Source organism: Athene noctua, chromosome 1, assembly GCF_965140245.1.
Source record: "Athene noctua chromosome 1, bAthNoc1.hap1.1, whole genome shotgun sequence".
Lineage (NCBI taxonomy): Eukaryota > Metazoa > Chordata > Aves > Strigiformes > Strigidae > Athene > Athene noctua.
This window is the reverse complement of record NC_134037.1, coordinates 239369095-239394537: the sequence shown is the minus strand read 5'-3', so window position 1 is coordinate 239394537 and position 25443 is coordinate 239369095. Positions and strand designations below refer to the sequence as shown.

At 34.9% G+C, this 25443-nt stretch overlaps 1 protein-coding gene across 8 annotated transcripts in view; it reads left to right on the top strand.

Moving 5' to 3' along the window:
- Positions 1 to 25443, top strand: part of NBEA (neurobeachin) — a 511054-nt gene that overhangs the window by 116208 nt on the left and 369403 nt on the right. For all 8 annotated transcript variants that reach the window (XM_074914245.1, XM_074914292.1, XM_074914279.1 and 5 more), the window contains exons 7-10: positions 1390 to 1509; positions 6867 to 7013; positions 12098 to 12295; positions 12688 to 12821. In XM_074914245.1, the coding sequence (XP_074770346.1) occupies positions 1390 to 1509; positions 6867 to 7013; positions 12098 to 12295; positions 12688 to 12821 (599 nt within the window). The remainder of the gene's footprint in view (positions 1 to 1389; positions 1510 to 6866; positions 7014 to 12097; positions 12296 to 12687; positions 12822 to 25443) is intronic.

Below are 25443 nucleotides of genomic sequence, written 5' to 3'. Positions count from 1 at the left end.
GAACATAGAAATCAAAAGAAAGTTATTGAAACAAATACCAAGAAAGGGAAGACAAGTAAATTGTAAATTACTATTCCAAATTATTAAAATATGAAATGGTGTTTTCAAGGCAGATTCTCTGACTTTTTCACAGAATCAGTAAGATTGAAAATGGACATGTTGAGACAGTCTAGTCTCACCCCTTGTTCAAAGAAGGAACACCTAGACCAGGTTGCTCTGGATTTTGTCCCGTCAAATTCTGAATATCTCCAAGCAAGAAAACTCCAGAGTTTCTCTGAGCAACCTGTGCTGGTGTTTTCACTGTCCTTCCTGCTTACTACCACCCTTCCTAGTACATTTAAATGGAATTTCCTCTTTTCCAATTTCTGCCTGTTGCATCTTGTTCTGTCACTGGATACTAGTGAGAAGTCTCTGGCTCCATCTTTATCCCATCAAGTATTTATACACATGGATAAGATCCCTCCTGAGCCTTCCCTTCTCCAGGCTAAACAGACCCATATCAGCCTCTCCTCATGTGTCAGAGGCTTCAATCACTTGATCATCTTTGTGGCCCTTTCTGGACTTTCTCCAGTATGTCCATTTTAATCTGGTTTGTATATATTTTGAAATAATACCCAGACACCCATTATAGTTAAGTAAGAGTTGATTTGTAGAGCTTAAAGATTAAATTTCCATTCCTAGTCTTAAATGAGTTTAAAGTTTTGGTTTTAAAGGAAGCTTAAGGTTTTCTTCTTGAATTTACTCATGCTGTACATAATGATTCCTGTTGAACAGATTGTTTGAAAGATCACCGTAGTGTACTTGGAAGCGTTTTACTGTGATGCTTTTTCTGTTTGATTATAAATGCATTTTTAGTGATATTACAGTTGTCCAAAAATTGGTGGAATGGTAAAGAAAATTATATGAAGCAATCAGGACTGTAAACTGGGCTGTAAAATTTGCTGTTGTGAATTTTTTCCTTTTATTTAATAATTTCTGACAGAGAGCTATGATGAAAAGGCAGAGATACGTGATACAAATTTGTTAAGGTAAGTGCACATGGAACTGGATTTCCCATCAGAACTCAGTTATGTTTTGTGTTACAGCATATAGTGTTTAAATTACACTTTCAGGAATGGACGTGTATTCAACTATTTTAATTGTATGTAAGCATTTTTGGCTCTAATCCCATAAAGGGGATGCAGGTAGGTGTATCATTACATCTAGGCACAGTTCTGCTGACCGGACTTGAAGTTCCATTGACTTGACTTTTAATTTCGTGAGTTTGCAAGGATTCATCTGTTTGTGCAACTTTATGAGACTGGTCACTTACTTTTAATGCTATTCATTAACTTCATGTTTTATAGCACGAAACCTGCCACTATGTACTGATTTTCCATGTCTTTCCAGTGGTACATGATAAGCATTGTACACATCTATAATCGATGGAGAAACAGTGAAATACGATGTTACGTGAATGGTCAACTGGTATCCTATGGTGACATGGCCTGGCATGTTAACACAAATGATGTAAGATTTTATTTTTTCCTTTCTCATAGCTTTTCACTTTAAAGTAAATTCAAAAAGAAAAAAAAGTACTTTGTTTTCTCTAGGTCTTTTCAAATTTTCTTTTTTTTAACTTTCTCCTTTAATCTATCTTCATTAGTTATGTACTTATAGAACAATTAATAATGTTACATTACATTAATAATATTTTTTAGCATATTGAGGATTTTTTAACTGTATTTTGCATAGCTATTTTAATGAAAATTTCAGAGATTTTGTTTGAAGAGACTGTTATAACTAATATTTTTAATATGTGATACTGTATAGACAACACTGATAATAATGGATTAATACTTAGCTTTTTCCATAAGGAAATATGATAGAGTTACAGGTTTTACATATTTAGCTTGAGAAAAGGGCTTAAGAAAAACTGATTTACTCTGTGAAATGACTATCCATACTGTCAGTGCATACAAAGGTACTCACTTTTGTATCACATCAAGTTCTATGTTGGATTCAGGTGGAGAGATTTGTTAACGGTGAAAAAAATTCTATGCTTTTTGTGTTATTGGACATCAAATTTTAAGTAGGTTTTTTAATTGCAGTAGAAATGAGTAGCCTGAATTATGATCAGTGTCATATTGTTTTAAGCACTGTATAAGTATAGTAAGAGATAATTTCTTCTATGCAGAGTTTACAGTTTTAAACAAATAAGATAGATAAAAAAGTAAAAGCTAGAAAACAGAAGCATGGAGGAATGTTGAGAGATTTATAGTATTAAGCAAAGTCTGAAGTCTTACATCTGTCTCCCAGTAACAAGTATATTTTGTTAAGGTATTAATATTTAATTAATATTGTTAGCGAGTACAAATTAACTGCTACAAAATTTCATCCCTGAAATACTCAGCAATTTTCTTTAGTAAACTTTTACAGAGAGATGTCTTCCCTTATTGGCCATCCAAACAAGTTAAAAGATACTGAGACGTACAGTTGTGAAGCATTGGTCAGCTCAGAGCAAAGACACAGTGGTCTTGCATCTGCTTGTCCCACAGGCAGACACCACTCATTCTTAGCTGGAGAAGATTGCATGTATACCTGTAAATATACCTGTATCTATTAATTGGTCTGAGTTCAAATGAACAGCATATTCTTACAGGAAATGCATTCATTTTTATATGTAAATTGTTTTAATGAAGAATGAAGTCTATATAAGTTTCAAAAACTTGGTGCTCTTTATTTGTGCCTTCTGATTTGGAAGGTTTGAGTCTGCACTTAATGATGCAGAAAACAGTCACTCTTTCTGGCCCAAAGTTTTGGATGGGAAAGGCAGACAAAATGATTCTCTTGTGCTTTGCCTTCAGATGAAGCTTTCAGAGGTGCTTGATTCATCAGCTTGCTACGCTTTTGTTATTTCTTTATAATATAATTCTCAGTTGTTGCTGACTGCCTGTATATGATAAGGAAGCTCTTTTATACTTAAAGAAATTAACTGGTTTTTGCTAAATTCTAGAGGCAAAGTTGGATTGAAGGAGAGAATTTAAATATTAGATGTTAATTAAAGCTCTGCTTGCCAAATCTTCTGACCATCATGCTTTGTTTTGTTCATAGCATTTCTACTTGCAAGAAAAGGCAAACCTTTCGGTTTTTGCAGAGCATGGTTTCTCCTTGGTAATACAAAATTTTGTGATAGGTGAGAATGTGATTGAAAAGCCAGCTGAGGTCTCAAAGGATCTGGGCTAATTTACTAGTTATATGGTGGGGGCATCTGTAATCCTTGATGATAAATGATTAGCAGGAAGAACTGCTCCTTTTATACATATGTTCTTCACAGTATTCCCTTCTATCTTCTCATGTAACAGAAGTACAGTCTTTTCTTAAGGTGGAATTGTTTTACCAAGCTTTAGATGGTTTACTGTAAGTCCTTTCAGTCTCTGCAAAGGTTTTACTTTGTCTGCTGGAGAATAGAGTAAGTTATGAAAGAGACTAGTTATCATTAGCTCTCTATTTTGTAATAACAAAAATTTTTCAGAAGTAGGAAATAGAATAGAACGTAGGAGAAATTCAGGAAAGATGTATGAATGCAACTGTGTAAAAGGCATAAAACAGGAAAATAGGGGAATGCATATGTAGGCTCCTTAGGACTATTATATGTTGGCTAGGAAGAAAAGGTCTTGTTTTAACTGTATATGTTTCATATGAAAGTTAAACTGTTAAAAGTATTCCCTTGAAAAGTCTTGATCAATTATCCAGTTTGTTAACTTTGACCTTCATACCCTTCCACTTGTATATAACTTTAGTCTCCTGCAAAATGACAAGAAAATACCTTACCATAACAGTTTTTTGGGAAAAGAAAAAAACTATGCAAGTCAGCCGCTCATTCTTCTTCCTTTACATCATTTATTGTGCATAAATATTCATGTAGATTATACTGATAGATTTAACAGTACAGGTTGTGAAAACAGTGAAATCTGAGAAAGGGACAGGATTGCACATTGTTGACTAAGTACATCTTACTCTTTTCAGTTTTTCTTATACAAGAATATTATAAGATAATTGAGATGTAGTGTTTAAATATAATTAAGACAAGATTTTTCAGTTGCTCACTGTGCCAAAGCTACCATTGAACAAAATGCATTATGATTAATTTTTTTTTTAGATTAATAAAACATCCATTAAATTTTCATTAATGAGTTTAAGATTAAAGGACTGAGTTGAATTTATATTTTTTTAAGCATAGATTTGTCTTGGTAGACACTGTGAATTTATTTTATTTTATTTTTTCCCCAAAAATAGAAATGATAAGTAACTCATTGAGTTTATATTCCAAGGTGTAAATATAGCTCAAGATTATGACAAAAAGATGAAGTTTAATGCATGACAGGCTATAACATAACCATATGTGTGCAATTGCTAGCTGGTCAGTAGTCATGATCAGCTCTGGATGCCTTATGGAGTTAATTATTTAGAAGAGATCAAATATACTTTGAGATAGAAGTTAAATTGGAAGAGTTTGTCTATTATAGCTCTTAACTAGGGAAAATTCATCTGTAGTAAGTAACATGAGAGAAAGCATAAAACTTCTCTTCAAGATGTAGAATGTGGGGATGTCAGAATATGTCCTGACATCTTTCACAGAACTCTGCATTTCTGTTGTAGGATAAGGAAGATGTAGGATTTAATTAGTTGACACAAGTGATGAAAAGCAAAGAGGTTGATGGCATCAATAAAACTTGGTCTGCATTTGAAAGAACGTTTATAAGCATCAAGAATATTAAGGATAAAGTTAAGTAGCAAGGTCCATAAGTCCCAAGAGTTTAATTTTTTATGTCAACAAAATAGGAGGATTTGGGCCAAGGCACTGAATGAAGCAGATCTGGCAGTCCACTCATCTTGGGGTCATTAATGACATGCTACCAGGGATGTATAAAAATGGGCAAACAAACTTGGATCAGTTGATGTCCATCAGGTTTAAAACTGGAAATGTGAGATAGCTAGAGGAAGACCAATGAGCTATGAGTATCGGGTGCTGGTTTTAAATAAATAAATAAATGCGTATTATATAAATTACATAAATTATATATCTAAATTGTATAAATTATATAAATATTTATTAAATAAATAAGTAATGTTTACAAATTGTTTGGCATCTGGGATAGAAGTGAATAAAAATTACCAGAAGATTAGGAGTTAGCCCTCCCCTCCAGTTAAAATTAAAGGAAACACCTAATCCAGGGTGAAGCACCAGAAAATGGAAAAGTGTAATCTGGTCAGAATGAAAAAAAAAACCAGAACTGGAAATTACTACAGGCTAACAGACCTTGAATGTAATTATATGTAAAACTTGTAATCCATTGAGAGCTACAATGGCTGTTGTACAATTAATGATAACTAGAAGAATCGAGGAAAATACCCTGTAATAGGCAGGAATGTATGTCTCAGCAAATTGTTAGGAAATTTCACTGTTAGATTTACCTGTAGTCAAAGTGGTCTCATAGCCCATCTTTTGCACTGTACATCCTGAATATAACTTTGTGAATCAATTTTGTTGTAGTTTCTTTAGTTTTGTTCAAAAAAAAAAAAAAAAAAAAAAGAAATTCCAACAGAAAAAAGCTAGAAGAGGTATTTGCTCAAAAGGAGAATAAATCAGAGATAAAATTCTGGATATTCTTCCCTCACCCTGTTGCAAAGCTTAACACCAGATCTTTGACTTCATCCTGAACTCTTTAGACAGAGTCCTCTTTTCCTTGTTAATATAATAGCTTATCCACCTGAATCAGTTGCTGTAGTAAATCACTGTATTTGACTCCATTCTCCGGTGAAAAAAGTTTTTCTTAGGGGAAAACTCAGCAACCAAGCAAGATGAAAAAGCAGACTTCCTAACGCAGATTCTACTGGGTTGCTGATTCAAGTCAAAAAGTGATGCGTGATCCTCATGTCCATTAAATAAAGTACATGTGACTCAGGGAAGCTGAGAGAATAGCCTTGCAAAGATCCTTGCACTTTCTGTTGTTCTCTTTTGCTGCATCTTGTTTTCCAGTTTCCTGGATCTTTATTCTACAAAGTTCAGCTCTAAACTTTGTTTCATCTGAAAGCCTTTTTTTTCTCCGAGGCACCAGAAGAACTTAACCTAATTATTGAAAAATAAATTTAAATTGAAAAAAAAAAAAAAGCCACAAAAAATACTTCAAAACTGAAATAATAGGAATGGACAGATGGAGAACTGCAGAAGGTTTTTGTGCAGAGGGATAGTTGTTGGAAGGAAGAATGGAAGGTAACACCTCTGTTAACAACAAATGGAAAATAGCAACTATGATGTTGAAGAAGACAGAAGGGGAGTTTAGGGTCAAACCAAATCATTATAGGCTGTAATCTTGGAGGAAGACTGTGCACCAGTTTGCAAACTAGAAAAATTGGTAATTGTTTTTTTTTTCTGCTAGAGATGTTTAGCTCTGTTAGAGCAACAGTGGAAGAAGAGTGCATTTTGGTGCATGTTCTTATGTGTTAGCAGTGGGAGTTCTGATTATAATTACAAGAAACTGAATTCAAGGCTTTCATATTTCCTAGAAGGCAGTAGTGAAGGTTATTTGGTACTTGAATGTACTGTTCTAATTTTCTTTGTTGTATGTTGAAAAATTAATAAGAACCAAATCCTAGCAGCCAGTCATAACAGCATTATAATACTGACCTGTGAAACAATGCCACGATATTAAAAAGGAAGTTGTTCACTACAGAGAATCAGGTACTGAAGTAACAAGTGATTGATTTATTTTCTTAATTACAGTCTCCCTTTATTTTTTGGCTTCAGTAGCTGTGCATTAATATTATTTCATTGTATAGTTTGTATGACTAAACTTGATTAACATTACCTCTTTCTAATACAGAGCTATGATAAATGTTTTCTTGGCTCTTCGGAGACTGCTGATGCTAATAGAGTGTTCTGTGGCCAGCTTGGAGCAGTGTATGTATTCACTGAAGCACTCAACCCCGCACAGATTTTTGCAATACATCAGTTAGGACCTGGATATAAGGTAATAATGGATCTTAAAAACTGTAAAACTGGAAGAAGAAAATAATTGATAGTTATAATTCGAAGATATGTATGCATGTAGATATTTCTCTTAGGTTTATGTAGAGCTATGTGATTTGTTTTTGGCAGAAGAATAGTATTGTATCCTAACTAACCTTAGTTTCCACCAGCTTTTGGAAAGGTGCAAATTGCTTCTTTAAAGCATAGCTGAAACTTGTTTGTATGTCAAATTTATGACTTTGGATCATAATCAGATTAGAACAATTTTGTATTTGGTGTACTGAATACCAGGGGAATAACTTTGTTTACTCTTCATGTTTAAAACCTGAGTCAAGGCAGATTAACATTCAACAAGGCATAATAAACCAATTCTGTTCAACTGCACAGTTTCAAACAGTTCTGTTGAAGTAAAAGTTGAGCTTTTTAGTCATGCTTTGACAGAGACATTTAGGGGACAGTTTGGACAAATTAATGGTGCATGCATAAACTTGGATCTCTAGTAGGAACAATCACTTGTGTCTTGGAATGGTTATGTACAGTATTATTTCATCAAGAAAAAAAAATGCAGATGCTTTGCAGAAGTCGGCGGAAACTGCTTAGTGGGAAAGGCGTGGAAATAAATCTAACCCCAGCTAAAAACGGTTGAATTTCTACCATCAATTTTTCCTTTTTTTTTTTTTTTTCCAATCTGTGAAATTCGCAGTATCATCTGAAGTAGACTTTCGGTTTTTTAGTATATATCATATACACTAAAAACTTTTTAAATTAGCAAGTAAAAATCAACGTTTAGATTCTAATAATATGAATTTGCTGTGCTGAAAATTATTGCTCTAAATTATTTGATGAAAGTTAACACTTGTAGACAGTGACAGTTGAAAATATGTTTAATGGTATATGTAGTGTGAATAGCCAATTATATGTCAAGGTTACTTGGAGAAGAGGAAGTCTGTTGAATACAGTTGATGGTTAAAACCTGTCTTGAAACTAAAAATGTTTAGTCAGTCAAGAGAAGTGTATCACCTGTGCAAACAAGGGGTACTTTATTCCAAACTTAATACTGTATTTTGTTTGAACAAATATTTCTGCAAATGTTTTTTTGGTCATCCAGAAGAAAGTAATGTAACCTTTTACTTCTCAATAATAAATGTCATAAATCTTTACGAATTTATTAAGTTCCTGGATTTGCAGCAGCATACTGAAATGATATCAAAGAGGAATAATGCTTTCATTGGTTTCAGGAAGTGAAAATTATTATGTAATATTTTGTGTTGAAAAGATTCATAAGGCATACATGCTTTCACGCTAAATGATGTTTCCAGTAGTTACTGCACTAACCCTACTAAAGTGTTGTCAAATTACCTTCCTTGATTCATAGACTTCCTTTAAACTACATTTCTTCACACCTGTATCTTCTTAATACTTTTTGTAAAATGTCTGTTAGATTAAATTTAATACTTTAGGGATATTCTTCTTTGGCATATTGTGTTTTTAGGTTTAGGTTGTGTTCCCAGCACAGTTAATGCCTCCTTCCTCTGTAAAGTAAATTCCTTCCTTGTCTAAGAATCTGAAAGTATATATTACTAATAGCAGTTAAAAGGAGCGAGTTCCTAGAGCAGGACCCTAGGAATAACACAATTTCTTTCTTTAACTTCCTTATTTCAAAAAAACAAGACAAAACAGAACCCTTTTTTCTCACCTTCTTCCAACCCAAGATCTACCCATGACTGAAAAAATGAAGGTCACTGATTGTGGCTTTCACTCACAGCTTGCCTCTATCATATCTCAGTTAAGTTTATTTCTGTAAGTTCTTTCCAATTCTGTGTGGGTGCAAAGGTCCATCATTTCAGAACATTTCAGTATGGTATTTCATGGTCCAAGGCAGCTTCAATTGACATGTAGCTCAAATTGCTGGACATTAGAGATCACGTTTTTGCCCTTACCTAAGTTGCTGATGCAAAATTGCCTTTCAGAAGCTTTTCTTAAGTAGTTCACTACATGTCCTGTTCATTCTAAATTTGGTACTGTTAGCCACCTGGGAGAATAATTTGTTCAAGTTTTCCAAAAGACCACCTATTCTAGATGCATTGTGAACTCCCGTTGTGCCAAAGCTTTTCTCCCAATGGAGTATTATTCAAAATAATTGAGAATGTTTGGAAAATGTCTTCATACGGGTGTTTTTTCTTTCCTGTGGTAGTTCCTTTGATTTATAATTCTTACTTTAGTCCACTGTATCCCAGGATTCTGATTCTTTAGGGAAAGCAACCTTCCCTTATTTAGTGCTCTGCCTGCTTTGTTCATGACAAGAGACTATGATTTTACCTCTTATTGAGCTACCCTCACAATCATGCATAATGCCCCAATCCTACAATGGCCGCCATTCAGACTTCTGAAATACAGAGAAATCTGCATACTCTACCAACATACCAGAGCTCAGGACAGTGCAGTAGACACACATCTGTGAATATATGTAGCATGTAATGTTGCAAATAACACCAAAGCCAGAGTTCAGGAAAGGTAGATCTTGATCTACACAGAAAAGTGAATCAGTTGCACCTTGTCCCACCCCCATCCTGTGACACAGGTAGAAGCAACAGATTTTAAGATTAACTAGAGAATTAATTAAAATAATATTGTTTAATGATTTAAATATTTGTATTAATTTATATATAGAATATTTTATTGCATATTACCTGCTTATTACAGAATGTTGTAACATAGAAACAGTTCATAATACTTCCTTGTTGGTCTTGCTCAACATGTCGTTCTGAATGCATCTAGTTGTAACCAGCATGCCTTAGCATAAAAATTTATTTATTAAGCAAATAGATATTTTACTGTGAAATAGTAAATTTTCAGTTGTAGCAAAAGGCCTATTCATTTTTTTTTTTTTAACAAAAAATGTTACATTGACTGTGTGAGTAGCAATATTGGAAAGCTGCCACACTTAGTAACTATTGCATAGAAATTACACATGATCAAACTCTTAAGAGGGGAAGAGAGGAAAATATGCTGGCAGTAGAACTATGCGATTTGCCTGTTCCCTGTTAAGTCTTCCTGGATTCATCCATAAAGTGTCTTGAAATTTTAAATTATATTTAGTGGAAACATAGTAGAATTTAATATTTGCACTCCCAGGTTTTATCTGTAATGAAGCATGTTCATTTTGAGTCTTGCAGTTGCTGAACAGGACTTTTACCTACTATGTTGACGCTTTCAGCTGCTGGAGGCTGCAGAAAGAGAAAGGAAATGAGAGCATCATCTTTGCTCTCACTGTGCTTTTTCTGCTACCCATCTTGATTCCCAGGCAACAAAGAAGAGAGAAGCATGTCTCAGCTGAGATCCTGAGGGGCTGATAAGCACGGAATAGTGGGGCAAGGAAGATAATGTAGGAGGAAGAGATTCATCTGATAGCAGTGTTTGGTGCCGTTTGTAAAGGGATGTTTCAACAAAGCCTTGTCCTAATAGCCCTGTCAAGTCTGTGTCACTCCTCTTAACTTGTTTTGAAATGTGTATGGGAGGGTTATCAGATTATTCCATATGTTGCTGCATCTGAGTTTGCTCTTGATCAGTGCTGCAGTAACAATCTTCTTGTCATGTACATAGTTGGAATAAAAATGCAAAACGCATTCATGCACACACATGCAAACACAAAATACTCTTGAAAATTCAAATTTGCTTGAGCCACTTATATAGTACAAAATAATATTTTACTTACAATCACTGAATCACAGTAGCAAGATGGGGTGAACGATAAATCAAAAGGCAGAACTCTTGCTGCTAAAGGAAAGGGGAGAGCTGCTGATGTTTAAGTAGTGATTCCGATAAAGCACAGCTGCTTTTACTGGAGAAGGGAGTACAGGAGTAATTCTCAGCTCTCTGTTCCCTCTGCTATTCCTGTAGGAACAAGTATTCTTTAAATCTTCTTTATGGATCCCATACATATTTATACCATCTAAGAATACATTAAATCTAAAGCTCTTTTTTGCTGTATTTATGCTCTCACACTACTTGTACCAGATGTCAAAGTTGCTTAGCCTGGATAACCAAAACCCTAGTGATAGTACTTTCAATACTTTAATGATGTTGGATTTCTTACGGGGGGGGGGAAGAGGGAAAAATTTGGTGGGACCAAAGGGATAAAGAGAATTATGGCTATATGCAGTGAAAACAAGAAAAATGATTCATCATTAATCTCAGCAATAAATTATTGAAAACTGAATAAAGATTTTAAAAGATAACATTTTATATATGTATATATTATTAATTATATGGTGGTCATTTCTAAGAAGTTTACTTATATCAGTATAGCACTGTGTTACTACTAGTTGTCTTTTTGCCACTGTCAAATGATTGTTACATGCAATAGTTATGTAACAAGTAAATCTGACAATGCTTTGCAGAAAGGCAGAAATCTATCTTCTTGTGCTTGATTGATTTGTCAGTGTTGCCAGGAACCTAGTTTTAGATCAGATATGAATCATAGTATGTTTAAGAATAATAGAAATGTTCAGTCTTCCTTTGTAAAAGCTTTGAGTTTGAGAATCATTAATTTGAAATATGGCATTTATAGTTTTATTTGGACTTTTTTTTAGTGTAAGTAGCTTGTTTATATATTCTTCTGACTGTTAATGAAGAATGTTTTAATGCTGTTTAAAAGTAACTATTCCTTTAATCAAAATGGTATACAATTTCATATTCTGAGTGAGTTTATATAAAGTAAAATCCAAGGAATTTAATTTGTGCTTTATTTTTAATGCATTGCATACTCAATTTTTTGACATATTTATAGCTGTTTAATATGACACATTTCTTCCAAATAATTACTTCTGAAACTTACTAACACTGATGCTGAAAGGAGAGAGAAATTATGCTACATAAAATACTAAATGTTATATTGACTTGTTCATGTGGGGTAAATAAAAATAAAGTCTCATTCTTCAGTAGCATTAAACTACTGGAAAATTAAAGTTTAACAGTTTCTCTATTCCCTCTCAAGTCCGATGTATTTTCTGCACATTTTGGGACAAGTATTTTGTTTAAAATATTTACTTGGTAAAACTTGTTTTGTTTTGTTTTGTTTTTCAGAGCACATTCAAATTTAAATCTGAGAGTGACATTCATCTGGCTGAGCACCATAAACAAGTGCTATATGATGGGAAACTTGCAAGTAGCATTGCTTTTACTTATAATGCAAAGGCTACTGATGCTCAGCTATGCCTTGAATCCTCACCAAAGGAAAACCCTTCAATTTTTGTACACTCCCCCCATGCTCTTATGCTTCAGGTTTGTGCTACTAATTTGATGTTCTGTGATTACTGTTAGCTCAACATCATTTGGATAATAAGAAGATTTGTGTGCTAGTGTACCAAGACATTATTTTATACTATTTCAGTTATTAATATACCTATGACCTGAACTGTTTGTTCTTTGCTCACTTTATAGAGCAAAAGATGATTACTTCTTCATTAAGAAGTATATTCATCATACCATGACGCACAGTTTGCCTTTCAGTATATAACTGAAACATAACTGATGAAACTAAGTCAAAACAAGTCTGATTTAGTTTGCACTCAATTCAGTGTTAAATTGTTCCCAAGTTATGTTTGTGATTGTCCATTAAAATTGAGGTTAACTGACATTTTTCTTTTTCTTATTTTTTTTTTTTATTAATTTAGGATGTGAAAGCTATAGTAACCCACTCCATTCACAGCGCAATTCATTCCATTGGAGGGATTCAAGTTCTTTTTCCTCTCTTTGCCCAGTTAGACAATCGACAGCTGCATGACAGTCAGGTGGAAACAACAGTTTGGTAAGTTACTTTAAGCAAGATAAAAACTAAATTAAACTAAGAATATTTCCATTTTGTTGTGTGAATGTTTCTTTTGTTTTAATTTGAAAATGCTGTGACTCGCATTTTACCCTTGTTTCTTTGAAAGTAATACTGTTTTTAAAAAATTAGTTTACTGTAGAGAGGTGTAAATTGTATTAATCTGATGAGATTCCAGATGGAACTGACATAAAATTGATTGGATTAAATAATGAATTCAAATCACTGTAGAGTCTATTAAGGATAGTTTTGTGATGGTTCTTGCAAGTTCTGAAAGAAACCAATGTGCTTTTAGTTGACAATGCAATGTTGTTTGCTTTCTCAAAGTCTGTGTTATATTCCTATTTAATAACATTAAAAATTTAAGTGCAGAGATCTCCTTCCATATTAATACATGGTCAGAAAGTCATAGAGATATGTGGCTATATTACAGTTTCAACAGTGACTGGGTGCACACTAAGAGAGCTTTAAACAGGGACACGTGAAGTCTTTGCTCTGATATTAGGGAAGTAACGCCTAGGTTGAAGAACCTGCGCAGCAGTTAGATGAATGCTTCCAGGTGTAGCCTGCAAAGGACTGCTTAGGAGTCTGTCAGTACCCACACTGACACGTTCAAAGTTCAGCTGCAGTTATTTTTGCAAAGATTTCTTGCCACCTGCTTGTCAGGGCAGTCTCCTATTCTAGTGGCAACAGAAAGTGTCTAAACTTGTCAGAACAAAGTGTGTAGCCTAAACCTTTTGAAGTAACAAAACTGAAAAGGTGATGCTGAAGAACTGGTATGGAGTTTCCCTGTAGGATGGTATTTAACCAAAACCTGCTAGAAGACAGCGTTTAGGGGCAGCATAAACTGACTTTTGTGTTTGAAGAAATTTATAAAATAGGTGCTTTATTCACAGTACATGGCTTATTTTCCTGCTTAGAAAACTCTGCTATCATTTTGGATATTTCCTGTTGAATTAGATAGTTCAGTAATAAATTAGTTAACTGAAAAATAATTAAATTGCTTACAATTTTGAAAAAATTAACAGAAAGTGATACATTGGTATAATTTCTCATGAAAGATCACTTGTCTCAATCTAATTTAAGAAATCAATCCATGAGGTGAAATTTTGTCAGTTGTCTTTTTTCTCGCTTAGGTCACCCAAATATATGTAGTTAAAATGGCTGCTGGTTTTTATTTGTTTCTATAGTGTGAAAAGTTAATGTATTTCATAAGAGTATTTTAGTAAAATGTTAGAAGCAATACCAGTCTTAAGAATAATGAGTTTTACTTCCAAGCAGTAGAGTGATACAAATTATTTCATTCCATAGTAAAGACAGAAAAGCTGTTTGGGTATTGGCTCATGTGGGATACTTACTTTTACACAGTCTGTTTTCCAGTATTTACTTTGCACTGAAGTATTGTGAAGTAAGGAAAATAGAAAAAACAATGCTGGTTTGAAATAATTTAAAAAAAAATTAAAATCCCTGTATGTTTTTATTTACTGGCACAGTAGGCAAAAATGCTCTATTCAAATTTAAGGAAGATTATGTGTGTATATGTCCATACGTATGAATAAAATACATGTTAAATTAATGAATGAGATGAGTCTGTAATAAGTGGTAAAGCTGTAACTAGGTCTGTTTAAAAATGGAGAGCTAATGTAATATAAGTTTTATAAATCAAGATAAAGACTAATTCTTCCCAAGTGTGTGGTCTTTTCAGTGGGTGAGAACACTCATAATGTTCAATTTAAAATGTACAGAACATTTCTGGAGTTAGTTGAACTCTAAGTAAGAAGAAGAAAGTTGTTCTTGAATAAATCAATGATCTTTTCCTATAATTAGATTATATTCTAAAAAGAGATCTGTAATTCATTATGCTATATGATTGTACAAATGTGTAATAGAAGATGTGATCCTAACTGAAAAACATATTCAAAAGATTTTTAAGCCTGTGTCTGCTTGGTGAGATATAACGTAAATGTTGGATTACCGTGGTTTTGGTGTATGTGCATTATTTTTCTTCTATTTAATTTAATAGAATGTAGATACTGAGAAAAATAATAGTTTAAGTGAGAAAGGAAGTAGTCAAATAAAGGAACAAAAGATTTCTTCGGGCAAAGAAAGGAGATAATGGGGAAAGGGGGCTAAACTTGAAAAACAGGGGTACATTTAAGATTCTTTTGTGGAGTGGAGTAAAGGAAGAAGTATACTTACTGAGTCTTTCCCTTCTTTCCACTTGTTTTTCAGACTATTCTCTCTCTAATTGTACCTTTCCAAAATGCAGTTGTTGAATTGTATCTGATACTTGTTTATACCCTTCTTACCTATGAAATATATCTACAACAGCCACAAAGGCTGCATTCAGCCATTAAAATATATGTATTTTTGTAAGCAGATGATGTTTATATCATTTTGCCAAAAAAAAAAAAAAAGTCCAGTTGATGCTTGAAGACCATAGACAGTTATGTTTCTAAAGGATTACTATGCCTATAGAATTTATTTCTTTCTGATAGCCAACTGGGGGCACTAAGAAGTTGCCCCTTGAATAGCTGTGCTGTCTTTTGTTTTAATGAGTTTTTGAGAGCTGGGAAGTATAAATAGCTTGATTACCACAGTATAACTGTCCTAGGTATCCAGACTACTTTTCTCAATCCTTCTCACCTCCTTCATTCCTGCACATTCCCAAATCAAGGGTCTCAATTATTTAGTTTCTTTTTATTTTAATATTAGAAGGGGTTTGTTAACAGGACCATGAGAAAACACTTTGGTTTTTGAATGTCTTGTTCCACTTAAAATTTTAATCTTCTAAATTAATAGAATCATCACAGAATGGTTTGGGTTGGAAGGGACCCTAAAGATCATCTAGTTCCAACCCCCTGCCATGGGCAGGGACACCTTCCACTAGACCAGGTTGCTCAAAGCCTCGTCCAACCTGGCTTTGAGCACTGCCAGGGAGGGGGCAGCCACGTCTCTGAGCAACCTGCTCCAGTGCCTCAGCACCCTCACTGCAAAGAATTTCTACTTAATACCTAATCTAAATCTATACTCTTTCAGCTTAAAACTGTTACCCCTTGTCCTATCACTACATGCCCTGATAAAAATTCCCTCCCCACCTTTCCTGTAGGCCTCCTTTAAGTACTGGAAGGCTGCTATAGGGTCTCCTTGGAGCCTTCTCTTTTCCAGACTGAACAACCTGAACTCATGCAGCCTGTTGCCATAAGGCAGATGCTCCAGCCCCCTGATCATGTTTACGGCCCTCCTGTGGTTTGCTCGAGCAGGTCCATGTCATGTTGGGGGCCTGAACACAGCACTCCAGGTTGGGTCTCACGAGAGCAGAGTAGAGGGGAAGAATCACCCCCCTCAACCGTTTGGCCACACTTCTCTTGATGCAGCCCAGGATATGATTGCTTTCTGAGCTGCAAGCACACATTGCTGGCTCGTATTCAGTTTTCCATCCACTAATACCCCAAAGTCCTTCTCCACAGGGCTGCTCTCAATCCATTCACTGCCCAGCTTGTATTTGTGCTTGGGATTGCCTTGACTCATGTGCAGGACCTTGCACTTGGCCTTGTTGAACTTCATGAGGTTTGCACAGGCCCACCTCTCAAGCCTGTCAAGGTCCCTCTGGATGGCACATCCCTTCCCTCCAGCATGTTGACCACACAACACAGCTTGGTGTCATCAGCAAACTTGCTGAAGGTGCACTGAATCCCTTGTCGCTGACAAAGATGTTAAACACAGCCAGTCCCAATAATGACCGCTGAGGAAGGCCACTCATCACTTCTCTCCACTTGGACATCAGGCCGTTGACTGTAAGTCTCTGAGTGCAACCATCCAGCCAACTCCTTACCCACTGAGTAGTCCCTCCATCATATCCATGTCTCTCCAACTTGGAGACAAGGATGTTGTGCAGTACAGTGGTAAATGCTTTGCACAAGTCCAGGTAGGTGACATCAGTTGCTCTTTATCCGCCAATGCTGTAACACCATTGTAGGCGGCCACCAAATTTGTCAGGCATAATTTACCCTTAGTGATGCCATGTTGAATGTCACCAATCACCTCCTTATTTTCCATGTGCCTTAGCGTAGTTTCCAGGAGGATCCACTCCATGATCTTGCAGGGCACAGAGGAGAGGCTGGCTGGCCTGTAGTTCCCTGGGTCTTCTTTATTTCCCTTTTTAAAAATGGGGGTAATGTTTCCCCTTATCCAGTCTGTGGGAACTTCACCAGACTGCTGCAACTTCTCAAATATGATGGATAGTGGCTTAGCCACTTCATCTGCCAGTTCCCACAGGACCTGCGGATGCATCTCATCAGGTCCCATGGACTTGTGCACCTTCAGGTTCCATAGATGGCCTTGAACCTGATCTTCTCCTACAGTGGATGGTTCTTCATTCCCCAGACCCTGCCTTTTCCTTCTGTGTCTTGGGCAGTATGGGTGGAGCACTTTCCAGTAAAGACTGAGGCAAAAAACTATGTTTTCTTAGATTAAGTGATGTACCTGCTATTCAGGTGTGTGGTCCCTCAGCTGCCAAGACTGTTACTTTTCATCCTTCTTTTCAGTACTCCTTTTAGTATGGAAAATTTAGCAGTTTAGGTCAATAAGATGTTTATGTAATTAAAAAAAAAAATATAGAGTGCTTGTGGTGCCCTGACTGGATGCCAAGTACCCACCAAAGCCATTCTATCACTCCCCCTCCTCAGCTGGACAAGGGAGAGAAAATAGAATGAAAGGCTCATGAGTTGAGATAAGGACGAGACTATTCAGGAATTACCATCACGGGCAAACAGACTTGACTTGGGGAAATTAGTTTAATTTATTACCAATCAAATCAGAGTAGGATAATGAGAAAATAAAACCAAATCTTAAAACCACCTTCCTCCCACCCCTCCCTTCTTCCTGGGCTTAACTTCACTCCCAGTTTTCTCCAACTCCTCCATCTGAGTAGTGCATCTTGGTGTCTGCAGAGTTGTTTCTCTCACGTATTCTCACTCTTCTCTTTGGCTGCAATTGCTGTTGTGCATTTTTTTTTTGGTCCCTATTTCTTAAATATGTTATCCCAGAGGCACTACCACCATCGCTGATGGGTTAAGCCTTGGCCAGAGGCAGGTCCATCTTGGACCCGGCTGGCATTGATTCAGTCAGACATAGTAGCTTTTAGAAGCTTCTCACAGAAACCATCCCTATAGGTCCCTCGCTACCAAAACTTTGCCATGCAAACCCTGTACAGTGTTTTTTTCTCTTATGATACTGTTGTTGTTACCTTTGATTATACTATATGGGTGACATGATAGGAAGGACTTGATTTGTCCATTTGCAGTCTCTTGTGTATGGTTTTGAATTCCTTTGGGACTGTACCATATTGGGAAAATAGTTGAAAGTAGAAGGAGTTGTAGCTGTTTGCTTAAATATATGAAATAATTCCAAAAATTACTTTATATACTTATTCTTTAAATTACTAACTAGATTTTCTAGATCACATACACATACAATAAAGATTTAAAATACTTTTACTGTTTATCATACTAAATAAATGCAATGCTAGGTCCACTTTAACTTTCTTAAAGGTGATATATATACCCACCTAAAATTTGTAGCAAAGTAAACATAGGCATCTTTTTAGCCAGTTTATTATTATTCAGTCAGTATTATTTTCACTCTTTAATATAGATAGCCCTGTTACAGAGTATATTGCCCACCTATTAAATCCGTGAAAGGGAAACATTGGTGAGAATAATATTTCAACTCCCGTTCGTCATCTTTTCCTATAAATGTTTTGTGTGTTTTGCTTTGATCAATTAATATCTTGTACTCATTTGTATTTTTTATATTGAGATGATGACTTTTTGGGTTCCTGTCTGTAAGTAGTAGTGTTGCTACATCTATTTCTTGATAGATTAATAGTTTGTTTCCACAGATAGGAAATAACACAGCTTGTTAGGAAATTCAATTTGATGTCTCAATTTTTTATTAGCTTTATATGAAAAATCTGTGAGTTTCCAATAATTCTTAATAATGTCATTGGTTTAATTGAACTTAATATCATGGTAGCAAATAAGATGAATGCCAAGTGGTATCCTACCTACCTAACCTGTCCTCTCCTACTGTCTTTCAAGAATTTTCTTGTTTGCCACAGGTGGTGCAGGTATTTAAAATTGAGAGTAAGTACAAAAGTCATCCTTTCCAAGGTCATTGCATTTCCTTTCATGCCTGTAATGGAGAGCTAATGTCCCAGTCCATTGCTGCCTCCAGTCTACAATTTAAAGTTTGCAGAGTTGGGTACTGATAACCCTCATGCATTTTGAAGGGAAGAAGGCTGAATATCGCATCCAAATTTCACATCTCTAATATAACCTAGCTGTGCTCAGATGAAATCAGTTGTACTGGAATCTTCCCAAACTGTGACAGCAGGAATGTGACTTGCCAAATCAGACTTCCTGGGCAATAGTTTATAATGAAAATACAGTCACTGTGTCATGTGGTTGAAATCTTTTGTAAACTTCCAAACTGTGATACCTCTACATACTCCAGAAGATCCAGGAATTATTAAGGGTGGCTAATTTATGACTGGTGTCAACATCCCAAAATGTTATGTCTGTAACAGAGATGTCTAATGACTTGCCTCTAGTTCTCCCGCGCAATACCTATTCATCTAACTCATGTTTAGTGGCATCAGTTTGGTTGAAACTTGTTTAATATTCTTACTGTCCTCATCATATGAGAAAAAGAAGTAGAAAAGGAAACAGAAGGAAGTAGTTTCCCCTTTCTCTCCAACAAGCTTACAGGAAAAAAAAAAAAAAAAGTTAAACTGGAAGTTAAGGTAGCACTTCAGAGAGCTGCTGTAGCTCATGGGAGCTTCCTCTCCATCCTCACCATCTGTCCACGTCTCTTCTGCTCTGAATTTATATTACCTCCAGCCTGGTTAGGGGAACCCTTCTTAGCTTTGTGACACACAGGCTTTAGCAGCCATGACTACATAAATACGAATGAATGAATGAATGAATGAATATGAGTAATTAGTAATGTAGCAGCAGAGCAATTGATTGCATTAAAACATGCACAAATGTTTGATTTCATGCTTTAGCAGTGAATAAATCTTGATAAAAATCCCTTTTTGCATTCCCAACCTGTATCATAAGTGCAGTCAAAACAGCTTCTGAAATCTGTGTTTACCCCTTGCTCTTTGATTTTCTTCCTGAAGGAATGAAGTAAGGAATTGGATATCATCTCCCATATTCTGTGAATCAAAATATCTTGTTAATATATTGCTAGTTCTTCTCTCCGAGGATTTCTAAGTCTGTAGTAGGAAACATTTTGTCAATATTCTAATGAAATAACAAATTACTTAATGAATTACCCAAACTCATTTAAAACTGTTTGCTAACAGTGAGATGTAATGGGCAGCCGGCAGATGAAGAGAATACTAATGCTAATACTAGTACTGATAATTATTGTTATTTATCTCAGTACAGCCACTGTTGCTTTTTGAATTTAAGTTAAGGGACAAGTACCTTAGGAAATTTTTGTTTAAAAACAAAAAAATTATTGTTGTTTTATGATTTTGCTTAATACCATTTTATCTGTTTATACTAAGATTGATTTGTCAAAAGTTGTCATATTAACAGCCTGTGATAGAGTTAATCATACAGTCCTTTTGTCTTATTATGGAGAAGCTGGAAATAAAATTAAATTAGTTTATAAAGGATCCTTCCCAAAGATAATCAGACAGAACAAATACCTGTATAATTCTCTTTACATAGCTTCTTCAAGTTCAATCATCTGTTATTAATCAACATGCTTAGATCTTTATAGCTACATTCCTAATGTAATTAAAGGTGCCTTTTATAAAGCACAGTCCAGATAACTTTGTAATATACAATCCAAGATGAAATTTAAGTAGTTATGGTAAATTTTTCAGATAAAATTATCATGGGAAACAGACTAGAGAAGTTGATCTATGTAGTGATTTTTTTTTTTTTTTTTAAATAAATAACAAAAAGTCCAAGACAAATTTCACTTGTATCCTAGTGGTGCAAATTCCTGACTTTTAGGGTTTTCTTTATTCCTCCAAAGCATTTGTTGTCTGACTTTATTCGAATAAATGACTAATGTTCCTCATAGGATGCTTCATTTGTAAGTGAAGTCATTGAAACTCATTTCATAAGAGTAGAGTTTATCTAAATTGTCCTATATTTTAGCTCCACAAAACAGTAATAATTGTTCACTTAGTGGGAACTACCAGTCAATTTGGAAGTTGACAAAGGTGGCTTTTTCTTGTTCAATGATTGTCATAGCATATAGACTTTATAATCCTGGGATTTCCACTGTGAGCTGCTTTTTATGCGTAATATGAAAAGATTCTTTAAAGTTACCATAGATATAAATGGGCAGTGAAAATGAAGTGTCTATATATGTGTGTGATTATTCTTATTTTTAATGAAGAAGGAAGTGTTGTGTTTTGGAATTTTAAAGACTTATCTACAGAAGCCCTTGGTTTTGTGAATATTTGTAGTATATTTTTTATTTAAGGAGTAACATTGCATGAGTGTTGACTGAAGATTGTGACACCGAAATGTAATGTTGAAATATAATGATGCACTACTGAAACATAATAGTTCTGTTTATATATTTAGATTAATTAAATAAGCTAGATGGTATTTATAACTTCACAGTGTATGTCATAACTGTCTGTATTATAAAGGTAGGAACTTCACAAATACAATAATTATTTATAGACCTGAAAGCATACTTAAGGACATCTTCCAGTCAGACAGTGTATGCTGTGAACACCAATTCTGTGCTTCTGTTTTATTTATTAAAAAAATAAATAAATTTAATTCTTCACAAGGGACATGTGTGTTTAAGAGGAAAATCAGGCAATGCTGTAACAATGTAATTAATCTTCAGGTTTTTTACATAACAGTATTCTAGAGACTTACTGTCTCTACAATACACTAATTATAGAATAAGGATTATCATAACCATTGGCAATACATTATTTTTTGGTGTGCAGCCTTTTTTCTTTTACTTCTAAATAATGGAAAACTGCTGGAAAAATTTGTCCTGAAACTAATTCTATTTTCAGTAGAAATCCTAATTCTGTCTAATTTAGTTTTGGTTGACATACATACTTCCATTTTGTATCTGTATCTTAGCTGCACTGCAGACACACTGATCTGTTCTAGGCAGGGTGTGGTATAGAGGAGATGTAGGAATGGGCTGAAGTATCCTTTATATTTGCCTTTGTATCTAGGGGAGTTGAAAATAGGCAAGAATGGAGAGAAATTTTGTATGGCAGTGCACAGAATTTTGCAAGTTTAATGTGAGCTCTACAGCAATCCGATGCATTTTAGTTACTGGTAAGTTTGTTAAATTCTGTTTGAAAAATTGTTCATCTTGGAAGACAGTCTTTTAATCAATATTATTTCCCCTGTTTCAACAGCAACCTTTTTAAAAGCATAGTTTTGGCAACCTGGTTCTGCTGATAAAAATTTTTTATATTAAAATCTTCAGATTTAATTTATTTTCAGCTGCCAAAATAATGACGTAAATTGACTATCCTCAGAAATATGTTAAAAGTTCTGGATACAGTCCTCTAAATTAGTCAGTTGTCTAGAAGACTAAATTCTTAGAATGTGATATTAAGGTGAAAAGATCCATTATGTCAGTATGGATTTTTATATATATGTGTACACACACACACTTTTAAATGTTTGCTTGAGGTCAGTCTGAACATGTGGGGAAAGAGAAGTTGAAGAGGTTGAGAAAACTTACTTGAGAATTGTAAACTATTGGGTCTTTTCAGGCAGGTTGAATGCTTTCTAGCATAAATGAATTGTGTAAGACAGAACAACTTGTAAAAACAGTGTTTTGTGCAACAACTGTTATTTAATGCAGTTTCATTCTGTCCTTCCTCCTCCAAAAAAGTTTTACCTCAAAGAGGTGTAAGCAAGATTTCTGGAAGAAACATCAGATAAAGCATGTAATCTGTTTTTTCCCTGTCTCTGATCTTCAGGTAGTAATAGCTTCAGTACTGTACATGAAGTGAGATGTTTAAAAAGACTTCTATTTTAATTTTACAATTTTTCTATCAGTTAAAATATTACAGATGTTTTAATTACTTCATTTCCTGCATAATGATATTGACAAACTGCTAGTTAACTTTTAATTATGGTGCTAATTTCTATTAATACTGTGGTCCTGTACAGATTCACATCAAACTTCATTGTGTCTCTATGTGACTGCCAGGTGGTTCTCCTTAACTGCTGCTTTATCTGGTACTTCGAATTTTTTATGTGTTTGAAGGTGTAAAGTGTAATGATGCATTCATGTGTGCTATCCCAAGATTTGAATTACTGTATGCTACAGTCAACTCTGGTTTTTATGGTGTCAATCTTGGATAATGCAAAAGGATTAGAACTAGAGTGCGTTTGCAGACCTGAGCTGACTCTGCAGAGCTGACTTGTGGTGTCTTTGTGTCTGGTTCGATAGATGCTAAAAGCTATTTTGGATTTAGGAAAAGGCATAGCTCATTCACAAAGTCACTGGCTGAATTAATATGTTTTCCTGGAACTAGAAACATTGGCCTCACTTTGCAGTGACAGCAGAGGTAGATCTGTGCAGAGCTAATGGGGGCAGACAGGATTATTTAGTTCAACTATACCCCGCATAAAGATGATTAATATCTATAAAGTGATATTTGGGCTCTATCTGGATCTGAATTAGTACTTTGTTGATTCAGTCTTTCTTGCATAGAACCAGCTTGTTTGTTTCTGTTTCTGTGGCATGGTTAAATATTAACTAGCCACTGATTATTTCTGAGTTGGCTGGTGTGCTTTATGTGTTCTTAAAAAGGAGAAAAAAGGCTTTATTTCTATGATGTCATCAGGTCTTATAACTAATATCCAGAGTCCTATCAGAATTTCTAACAATTGCATAGAGATTGTATTAATATGAGATAAGAATAACTCCAGCGTGTGGGTTTACGTCTGAGTTCATAGATTGGACAAATAAACTGCAATACAAAGAAAAGGGCTTTTGATAAATCACTGACAGAAGTGGAAGTAGAACCTTTTAAACTTAAGTCTAGTGCTATGTTCATGGTACAACAATCTTTTAAAATCCATTTTAAGAATGTTTTTTGACTTTTCAATATAATATTAATAGTATTTATTATTGTCATTTAGGTCCTAATCCTGCAAAGATGTATGCTGTTTCTTAACTTTATGCATAATTGATTGTCCTCCTAAGTCATAAGGTTACTCATAAAGGGTATTTATATGGAATTTTCTTGGTCCTATTCAATTTAAAAAAAAAAGTTTTTAAATGTAAATCTTCAATCCTTTACATAAGATTCTTATGGATTGTCATGTAGCAAAAATGATGAGTATCTTATTTTAGATGACAAATACAATAGAAACTTTCAGTCAGGGTAAGAAAAAATTGATGCATATAACCTGGTTTGAAATTGATGTGACAGCTTGACAGACTGTTTTGATAAAAGCTTTGGAGTACTGCAAATGGATATTATCTGTGTTCTTTTACTGCTGACACTCTGTGAAGCATTCTCTTTGTGATTTGAGACTGATTATTGTGACCATTCAACAATGAAGCAAGACAAGGCACTATTTCATGTTAACAGCATGTACTTTGCCTACACTGTGTACTTTTCGCATGGCAGCCTTGCTCACCAAATTGCATAAATCTTGTTTTCCTCAGCACACTGATTATTTTTTGGTGCTGGCATGGATTAACCAATCTCAACATTTATTTCAAAGTAAAAGATTGTAGTTGGAGAGCAAGTGAACCTTTAGCTGATTAGATACTGTAAATAAAGTTGAAATTTATAAAATGCAGGTTGGACGTTTCCTTTAATTCATTTTTCGATAGCTGCAAAAGCCACAGTTTTCACCCTTGCCTGTGCCCACTAACTGTGTGAGAACTTTCATGGTTGAAGATATTTGTCTATAGATCTAGGAACTGTTACCCTATTTTATTTTTAGAAAAGGAACTGTGACTTTATGTAGTTTTTTATATGTAGTATAATGCATTCTGTCATCTACCTTGTGGAGATATTTGAAAAATCATTTTATACATTTCCTTTCTGTCATAAATGTGGTGGGATTTTTTCTTTCTGCCTTTCTTCTGGGTTTTTCAGCAACAGATGAGTGTATTTTTGTTTCTCTCTTACCACCCAAGAGTCGATCGTGACTTTTGGTTTTGCTTTGGTGCATTGATCTGTTGTACATTTCCACTGGTGATTTTCATAACATAGTTTAATTTTCTTGCCAAGTCTGTCCACTGAAGTCTTTCATATACCTTCTGTTTCTAAACTGTAGCCTTTTCTGAACACTTTTTTTTTTTTTCCCCTTTCCTGTGGCTTCTGAACACCTCACTTACAGATACTGCTGGTATGTGCTGCTGGGTGATTTCTGGGTGGCCTCTGGAGTCTCTGTGCTTTCCTAACTGGATGAAAGTGTTTCTCAACCTTTGTTTGGTCAGGCCTAGATATTATTCTCATATTGGGTTTGGAGAAAGTATGAAGGAAGCTCTCCACTCTGCTGTTCCACCGTGGTTTGTGGTGGGCATCATTTCCCACATGCATGTTCAGCCATATTAT